A 9075-nucleotide genomic window follows, 5' to 3' on the forward strand; every position below is an offset into this window, starting at 1 on the left:
TTCAAGATCTATCCAGCGAATAACTGATATGAGACTAAACACACGCCCGCATGGGTCCTCACATTCTCCCCATGTTTAAGCCCTGACATCTTCATCAGGCTAAAAGTCCAAATTCATTCAAATCTAATCACAAACATAATGATCGGCCCATTGTCAGCCCCAATAGATCCGTACTGCAGTGTCCTCTAGTCCACATAAGTTATGAGCTGGGCCCGCTCTGATACTATTTGTAACAACTCATGACCTCACCCAAAATAGTTAGGCAGAAGGTATTATTTGGATTCCTTTATCTTATATAAGTACCTAAGATCTATCCAGCAAATAATCGATATGTGACTAAATACACGTTTGCACAGGTCCTCACAGTATGGATCAGCATGCGATGTACTGTAGAGCCTACAAAAGAACGCCACCAGCCACCTGACGTTTTCAAATGGCTTATCTACATGCTTGAACAGATTTATTTAATTTGTTATGGGGGTAGGCACAAAATAGAATTAGATGGTATGTGATTAAAGAAGGAAATGATATATTTCTTAGGCGTACGTCAGTTTTTTCCTCTTTCAAAGAAGTGGGAGGGAGGAAGAAGCCTCCTCCACCTCTAATTAACATTATCTGTAATCAAGAAAACATCCATGGGGTATGATCATTCCAGATGGCTGGTCCATGAACTTCATAAACACATGCGCATATGTGGTTTGATTATTGATGTGATTCAGTAAAACTGAGAAATTGTGAAATAAATGCCTTGAAAATAAATTGATAAGAAAAAGAACATGAACAGAGTCTTCAGCAAGAGAGACATCCGGTAATTGCCAGCTTACTCATGTATCTAACATATCTTTATAACTAATGCTTGGAAAGTGATGAGTTGGTAACTCATTTATGCCACTAAATAGATATTACAGCCACTATAGAACATTACACCCTCATACAAACATCCATCTTAAGGATCATAACAACTATAAGCTATACTTTAACCCGTTACATATTATTGGCATGCTCAGCAGAGATTCATGTGGCCCTTATAGCTTGACAATTACGGATAGAAATCCTGAGATTGATCAAGTGGATCTTTGTATTCAGTGGATGACAAATCATCACGAATTTGGCTCTGATCTTCCGTAAGGAGCTGAAGTACCCTAGGAAGTGGCGGCATGCTCACCTCCAGGACTCCCTCTAGGATCTGCACCACCTGTCCCATTGTTGGCCTGTCAGCTTCAGAGTCTTGAATGCACCAGCAAGCAACTCTGCAGACTCTGGTTAGCTCTTCAAGGTCGGCAGCACCTTTGAATCCATGGTCTAATAAGCTAAATATATCGCCTTCAACGACCTTTGTTGCCGCCCAGGACGGATAAAAGATTTTGCTCCCATCTGCAGAGTGCGATGCGTTTCGCTTGCCTGATACCAGCTCAAAAAGCATCATCCCGAAGCTGTAGACGTCAACCTTGGAGGTGATTGGCAGGCCTGAAATCCACTCGGGTGCGAGGTAGCCAACGGTTCCCCTCATGGTTGTCAGGACCCTGCTGAAGTCGCGACCGATGAGCTTCGCCATGCCAAAGTCTGCAACTTTGGCGCAGAAGTCCTTGTCTAGAAGTATGTTGTCTGGCTTTATGTCGCAGTGTATGATGCACTCCCTGCACTTCTCATGAAGGTAGGCTAATCCTCTCGCAATCCCAAGAATAATTTGATACCTCGTCTTCCAGTCCAGAACCGTGGATTTGTTTTGAAAGAGAAGAGAGTCCAGGGAACCTCCGGACATGTACTCATAAACTAGAAGCCTTTTGCTGCCCTCGGTGCAGAAACCGCGAAGGTGAACCAGATTCACATGCTGAATAGCAGCCAATGTGCTCACTTCGGTTCGGAATTGCTTCTCCCCTTGTCTCAAGCCTTCAAGCCTCTTCACAGCTACTTCGGTTGAGTCAATTAATGTCCCTTTGAAAACAGAGCCAAAGCCACCACCACCCAACTTCTCAGAAAAGTTTTTGGTCACACGCTGCAAATCGCCATATGTAAACTGAATCAAAGAACCCTCAACTTGTTTTGCCATTCGAATTCGTTTCCTCCTTTGAAATGCCCAAATTAGTCCAACAAGAACACACAAGATCCCAATAGTTCCACCGATGACACTTAGGGTTAGATCTATTACGAACTTATGTGAGGTCCTTGAAGCTGAGAAATCAGAGGCAGCGAGCCGGAGATGCAGAGTTCCAGCTCCACTATCACCATCATAGAGTTGTTGAAGGTTCCGAAGGTCCCCAGTCCAAATTGAGCATCCATTCGCATAAGCATACGCGGTGCAAGAGCAGCTGTTCAAGCAAGCCCGTTCGCAGTCTTTAGCACTCCCAACAGTCAAGTTCTGCGGATTGGCAGGCAGTCTCATATTGGTCATCTCAACGAATCTATCCCCTTCTCCACCGGTCGAGCTTTTATTGCTGCATCGCAAACTGGTTTTCCTCACGCACCCTGAATTCCAAACATTGAACTCCCATTCTTTCAATGAAGCTGGTTCGAAACCATGGGAGCACCGGCAAATATTCAAACTTTTCTGGTCGCAGATACCGAAAGCTCCACATAGAGAGTAGACATCACATTGAGCCAAAGGTTGAGTAAAGACTGTCTGCCACTTCTGGGTGCTGTTCAGCCAATACCATTGCCTTAATAGCCCAGATGAATCAATCACACACCGAGTGATGAAAGAACTGTCGAGGATGGTATACGTGGCATACTTCCGCTGCTTGTTGTCGACGAAGGTGAAGTTGAAGGGAGTGCTTTCTCTGGTACCAGGGACTGCAGTGAAGTACTGGCCATTCCACAGCCCACTGCTCCAATAAGTTTCAGAACCATTCCACAGCAATACGAACTGATTGGATCCATCGGGGTCCATACTTTGAGCGAAAGGCCCGGGGGAGGGATTCTCAGGATTCTCCCATGAAGTGGTGCTCTGATACTCCCCTGTGATCTTGTTCACTCCAAGCCATCCTCCTGGCATCCATGTGTCAGTTGGGTGATCAAAACTCTGCCAAATTGTAGTGTTTGACCCATTGCGTATAACAAGATTTCCGGTGTCCAGAAGCACAGCAACCGTGGAATTCGAGGTTGATGGAGTTGAATTGGATGACCAAACTGGGATTTTGGAACTGTTGAGGATGACTAGTTTTCCATCTTCTGAGATTTTTAGCTCGGCAGAGGAGGTGTTGGAGATGGGTGTTGCTCTGTTCGCCACCCAGATTACAGTTCGGACAGGAATTGTTTTGTACCAGATACCAATGTAGTAGTTACGGGAGTTACCTGGTGTGAAGAACCCCAGCTCAAAGTTGCCTTCTTTGGATACTATGGTCTGGTTTCCGGAGACGGACTGGCCCAAAGAGATGCTATCAGTTGCTCCACAGTGTTGGATGTTGAGAGAAGAGAGGAGAAGGAAGAGAAGAAAGACGGAGAGAGAGGAACATGGCCTTATCTCAGTATCCATGGGGGCACAAGCAAGCGACAGACACCAGCCTGCTAATGTAAATATGTATAAATAAGAGGCAGTGGCTGCTGCCTCTTTTTAGGTTATCTTAAAGGCAGTCAAATTTTAAATTATTAAAAGGGACGATTAGATTTCTTTTCCTAATTTGGGCCCGTTGGTTCTTTGTCCACTATGAAAATTTTTACGTACGTATGGTAGAAATATCAGTTGTTGCATGTCCTTTTTTTCCTCCTCCCTCTCTTTTCAGTGTTTGCTAGTTTTACCATTACAATTAGTCAAAGAATCAGTTTATGCAATGATCGTCTTACCTTCCAACCAAACCCTTCTCTCTCGTGATGGATGGCCTAGACGTGAGAGTCATTTATAATTTTAGGTTTCATGAGAGGATTCTCTGATGGAAAGTTAACCCGAACGATATGCAAGAACAAACAAATGACATGCAAGTAATGTTGGAAAAAGATAGTGTAACACCGTCAAGCAAGGTGAATTATCAACATCTACTTGTCATGAAGATCTAGTACTGTCTTCAACTTCATGTCAAAACTTCCTATGAAAAAAATCAATAGTAGCTTTGTCCTCCATTCAAGGCTAAATAGCCAGCCTTCAAGAGAGAGGTGATCAGTCCTGTTGGAAAGTCTCATGCATTGCCTTAACGATTCCAACAAGCATGAGTCAGAGTCAAAAAAGCCAATTTTAAGCAAATAGTTCTTTTGTCAAAAAAAAAATAATCAAGCGGTTATGTTGCTGTGCTGCTGAATCTAGCAATATTTAAATTTAATCTCAATAATACCAGTGCATTAAGTTTGGTCAGCATGTTTAAATTTATCTTGACCGCCTATATAGATAAGTTATAGTCGTGTATTTGCACAAGATATTAAGATACAGACATATTGTAGAAACGGAAAGCTAACAACTCCTTGGACCATGGATCCCACCCCCATCGTATGCGTCCAAGTTCCACGTGACGCCTTCTTACCTCAGTTCTACGCATCGTCAACCTTCCGAAAGGGCAGTTTTATCCGATATTAAATGACGTATCAATTGCACTTCAATGCTGTTAGGAATAGTCTATTTAGGTGACGACAACTTGTGAATGGTTGGTAAAGAAATTAAGGGCTCCTTTGGTTCGTGATAAAAGAAAGAAAGAAAAAAGTATGGTCAATAAAAAAATAAAAAAAATAATTTTTTTTAGGTTGAGTTTTTTTTAAAAAAAGAGATGAAAAAGTAGCATTTCCATGAGAATAAGATTTTTATGTTTCATAGGAAAAAAAAATCTATGGAAGATATGGAAAAGTTATTTTTCCATCTGTTGAAAATTAGGATCTTTATTTTTCAAAAGTATCCTTAAGCCATCAAAATTTATGGATAATGTTTTTTCTTTATTATGTTTATAATAGATATTTTATACAAATTTTTCAGAAAAATAGATGCTAACCAAACATAAGCCACTCTCGAATGTTCCACTTTTTTATAATCAACCAAATATGTTAAAACCATTTTTTCAGGCATCATATTTATAGAAATTATTTTTTTAAAAAAATAATTCAGTGAAAAAAAAAATTGTTAACCAAACGAGTCTTAAGAGGTCCCCCTCATTTGGTCAGAAAGAGTTGGCTGTTATGGAGACCTCCGTATTCATGTCCAAACGCTAAGGGCATGTACTATGAAGGTCTATTTCTTTGGTCCCATTTGAAGGAATATCTTATAGAAATCGAATCTGTTGAGTCTACACGCCCCCTGTTTTTTTAAAGAGTTGTCCTAATCTTAACATAAATTGTAGTTTGTGAATTAGTTATGTTAAAATATTTATTAAAAAAAATAGAGAAAAAAATTATTTCTCTATTCCATTATATTTGGTACATTTCAAAAGTTATATATGCTAGTATATAGATTCCATATAAGAAAAATAATATAAACCGATATATATATATGATCATGCTAATAAATAAAAATATTACTGGCTGATCCCTAAAATCATTCTAACAAGATCATGCTAATAAAGAAAATTATATAGGCCGATACAAGATCATGCTAACAAAGAAAAATATTATGGTCTGATCTAGGTTATTATATGATCCCTAAAATTATGCTAACATCCCTTTTCAAACTCAAGATGGTACTGTAGATAACAACTTGAGTTTGAAAACTAATGTATCAGATCAAGAGCATAAGTAGCAACTCAAAAGCTGACATGATGGACAAAGAGCTGACATCGTAGCTTAGAGGTTGAAGTGATAGATCAAGAGTTGACATAGTAGCACAAAGTCTAATGTGGCAGATTAAGAGTTATTATAGCAGCTCATAAGCTATTGTAGCATATTAAGAGTTGACATAGCAATTTAGAAGCCGATATGGCAAATTGATGTGTCAAGCTGATGTGACCATATATAATTTGACATGGCAGACAAAATCTGACATAGCAGCTTAGAAACTAATGTGGCAGATCAAGAAGCTAACGCAACAAACTGATGTATTTGGCAATGCTGATGTAGCTAACTGACGCAGCTAACTAATGCATCTACTGATATAGCTGACTAATAGAGTAGACTGGTACGTCTGTTAATGTGTATAATTGACATGATAGACTAACATGTTTATCGATATGGCTGATTGACTAGTCTAATGATGTGGCAGTGAGAAGATAAATAGAAGATGACAGTTGCAGTGAGGATAAAGCTCATAGAGAAAGCAACCGAAGGTCAACAATCCTCATAGATGAAGGTACCATGAAAGAGGAGGAGCAAGAGATCTTGAATTGGATAGTAAAGGAGCCAGAGGTAGCAAATAAAACCAGAGATAGAGAGAAAGAGGTCGAGCGACAGTAAAAAGAGACGATCGAAAATCTAAAGCTGAGGAGAAAAGTGGTGGAGAGAGCTACGGATCCATTAGAAAATAAAAGATGTTCGGATATTAATCTATCAAAAATAAAGGATATGCAAATCTATTGAGGAATATAGAATCTTCGAATGTTGATTCATTAATAAATAGAGGATTTGCAGGAAAACAGAAAATCTACGAATCTATTAGAAAATAAAAGATCTTTGGATATTGATTCACTAGTAGATCGATAAATCGACAATAGGGGCATTCAAAGCTTTTAGATATGGCAACGACGACCATAGCAAAGATGAAAAAATGGCGAGGTAGATCAAGTGATTGGTGGATTTGTTACTATATTAAAATATTTGCAAAAAAAGAAAAAAAAATTTCTATTCTATTATATTTAGTACATTTTAAAAGTTATATATATTAGTGTATAGACTTTATATAAAAATAATAATAATATTAGGAACAAATCTCAAGTGTTTGATATTGATTGTGGTCACCCTCATGCAATAGACGAAAATTACGAAAGTGTACCGCCCTTAATCTTTAAAAAAAAAAAAAAAGTCAAGAAGGACGTTGTGGTAGTCGTTGGGACATCATGAACATATTTATCGCACCTTTGTACTTGTTCGCTAGATGCTTTGTTTGCATTAAATACTAAAGGATAGAGATAGAGAATGTAAGGGTTTGACTGTGACATTCCACTCGAATGAGCTGAGACTCCGAGAGCGATGGAGAAAGGAGAGAAGAAAACGAGACAATACCTCCGTTAGTTTGCTTTACTGCCCATCTTTTAGATATCAACAGATGGCACATTTGGTGATTGATGAGGAAAAAAGCTAAGCCTCGCCTCTCTATTATCTGCATGATTATTGGTGGTGGTATGGAGGTTGCAGAACGACTGAATTGTGCCGTTTTGCCGTTCTACATCAACTAGTCGTGGCACTTAAGATTCACGAGATTTGTTCGGACTCACATTATTTTCTTTTTCTTTTTACTAGAGAGAAAGAGAGGGAAACCCACCAGTATTGTTACTCTGCCTGGTTTCCGTGGAGTTTGAGCATCCGAGCACTTGGGTCTGTGAAACGGAAACCTCTCCCAGCTTTAAATGAATCCTGCCACTCGGGCTGATGAGACCGACTCTAAGGGCTCATTTGGTTCGCGGAAAAAGAAGGCGGAAAAATATGACCAACAAAAAAATAATGAGATGCTTTTTATTTGGTTGGAGTTTTCAAAGAAGAAAGAAAGAAAAGTTGTATTTTCATGAGCATATGATTACCATATTTCATGGAAAAGTGTTTTCTATGAGAAACATGAGAAAATTACTCCATTTTTATTTTTTTCCAAAAAGACCCTTCAGCATTAAAGACCTAAATTTTATTAAGGGCATAAAAGGAATTATACATAACTTTCCCAGAAAAGTGGATGGTCAATCAAACATAAGCATTTTGGAAATTTGTCACTTTCCCATTATCAACCAATCATGCTAAAAATACTTTCTTAAGCATCCTCTTCCTAGGAATTTGTTTCTCAGGAATCATATTTCTAGGAGGGAAAATGCTTCCTGCGAACCAAACGAGCCCTAATTTTATGTCATCCGATGTCTATTAAGTTTGAACTAGTCGAGACACTTGGCTTGGTGAGACTAGTTCTTAATTCTAAATGCAAATACTTACACACATCCCCTTTTTGGGCAAAATATTGCATTTAGTGTTTATGTAGGATATCTCTGATTCAGTTGCATCCTTCTTTAATTAATATGCCCAGATCGCGTCTATAAGTTTTGGCATGTACTAGTTAGGATGTTGATAGTGCAAATGCACGAGCGGACTGGATAGCCTCATACGTGGCACGTCATTTTGGAGACGTCATCTGGACGAGTTTAGCGGGCGTTTCTCACCTGTTGCATTGTTTACTTTCCTTTGATTTGGCAGGATGTACCCAAATTTGATTTAATGAAAATGAAATGCCGTTTTGACCAAAAAAAAATAGTGCAAATGCACGTAACAACTACTGAAGGTTTTGCATATAAAGTTAATATGGGAATTGAAAAGTTGGGATAGTCACTTTTATATAGTGTGGTGATATCTAATGCTATTGGTGATGTTGTCGCGCTTGTTTGTTGCTAGTGCCTCTCACATGTTAGATATTGCATGAATTAATATAAATTCCATTAATTTTGCATACTTCAATTTATAACCATTTTCAAATTATCCAAATTCCTTCCGCACTTACAGACTATTCACCACAATTGTTTCCAACGTTTAAAATCCCCCTTTTAACATTCTACCAAAAAATTTTCCCCTTTAACTGATTATTGTCATCGGACCTCTGACTACAAGCCGAATTTCTGTCACGGTAAAAGAGGATACTGGCCAACTATAGCTCATCATGAGCCGAGTTTAGGTATATATATATATATATATATATATATCAAATTTTATATAAATCCGGTCTGAAGCTTATTTAAAATTGAATAGAGTTGAGGTCCGAAATTTGACCCATGATCAGCTCGATACCCAACATACCATAGCGATAGATGTAATAGCCCAATTTTCTTGGGCTAATGGACTGGCCTCAAGAGGCTCGGGCCCATTTGTCTCGTGCGTGCATCGGACATGAAGGGCGGAGAAAGAAGACTCCGCTTGATAGTCCTCTTCCTCCCCGATTCCAGCAGACTCCGAGAGTCCTAAGGCGAGCCAAAGATGGGCTAAAACCCTATGATCTCGTCTACAAAAGAGCATCCACCTCCTCCAATAGATTCCACCATTGAAATC

The 9075-nt window shown here is 39.1% G+C and overlaps 1 protein-coding gene across 1 annotated transcript; it reads right to left on the minus strand.

Annotated features, from left to right (window-relative positions):
* Window positions 1–824: 824 nt before the first annotated feature.
* Window positions 825–3588, minus strand: LOC120110566 (G-type lectin S-receptor-like serine/threonine-protein kinase At2g19130). Its single transcript, XM_039125876.1, has one exon. The coding sequence runs from the start codon at window positions 3470–3472 to the stop codon at window positions 1040–1042; it is 2433 nt and encodes an 810-aa protein (XP_038981804.1). The 5' UTR covers window positions 3473–3588; the 3' UTR covers window positions 825–1039.
* Window positions 3589–9075: the final 5487 nt, after the last annotated feature.

The sequence above is a fragment of the Phoenix dactylifera genome, chromosome 4 (genome assembly GCF_009389715.1).
Source record: "Phoenix dactylifera cultivar Barhee BC4 chromosome 4, palm_55x_up_171113_PBpolish2nd_filt_p, whole genome shotgun sequence".
Classification (NCBI taxonomy): Eukaryota; Viridiplantae; Streptophyta; class Magnoliopsida; order Arecales; family Arecaceae; genus Phoenix; species Phoenix dactylifera.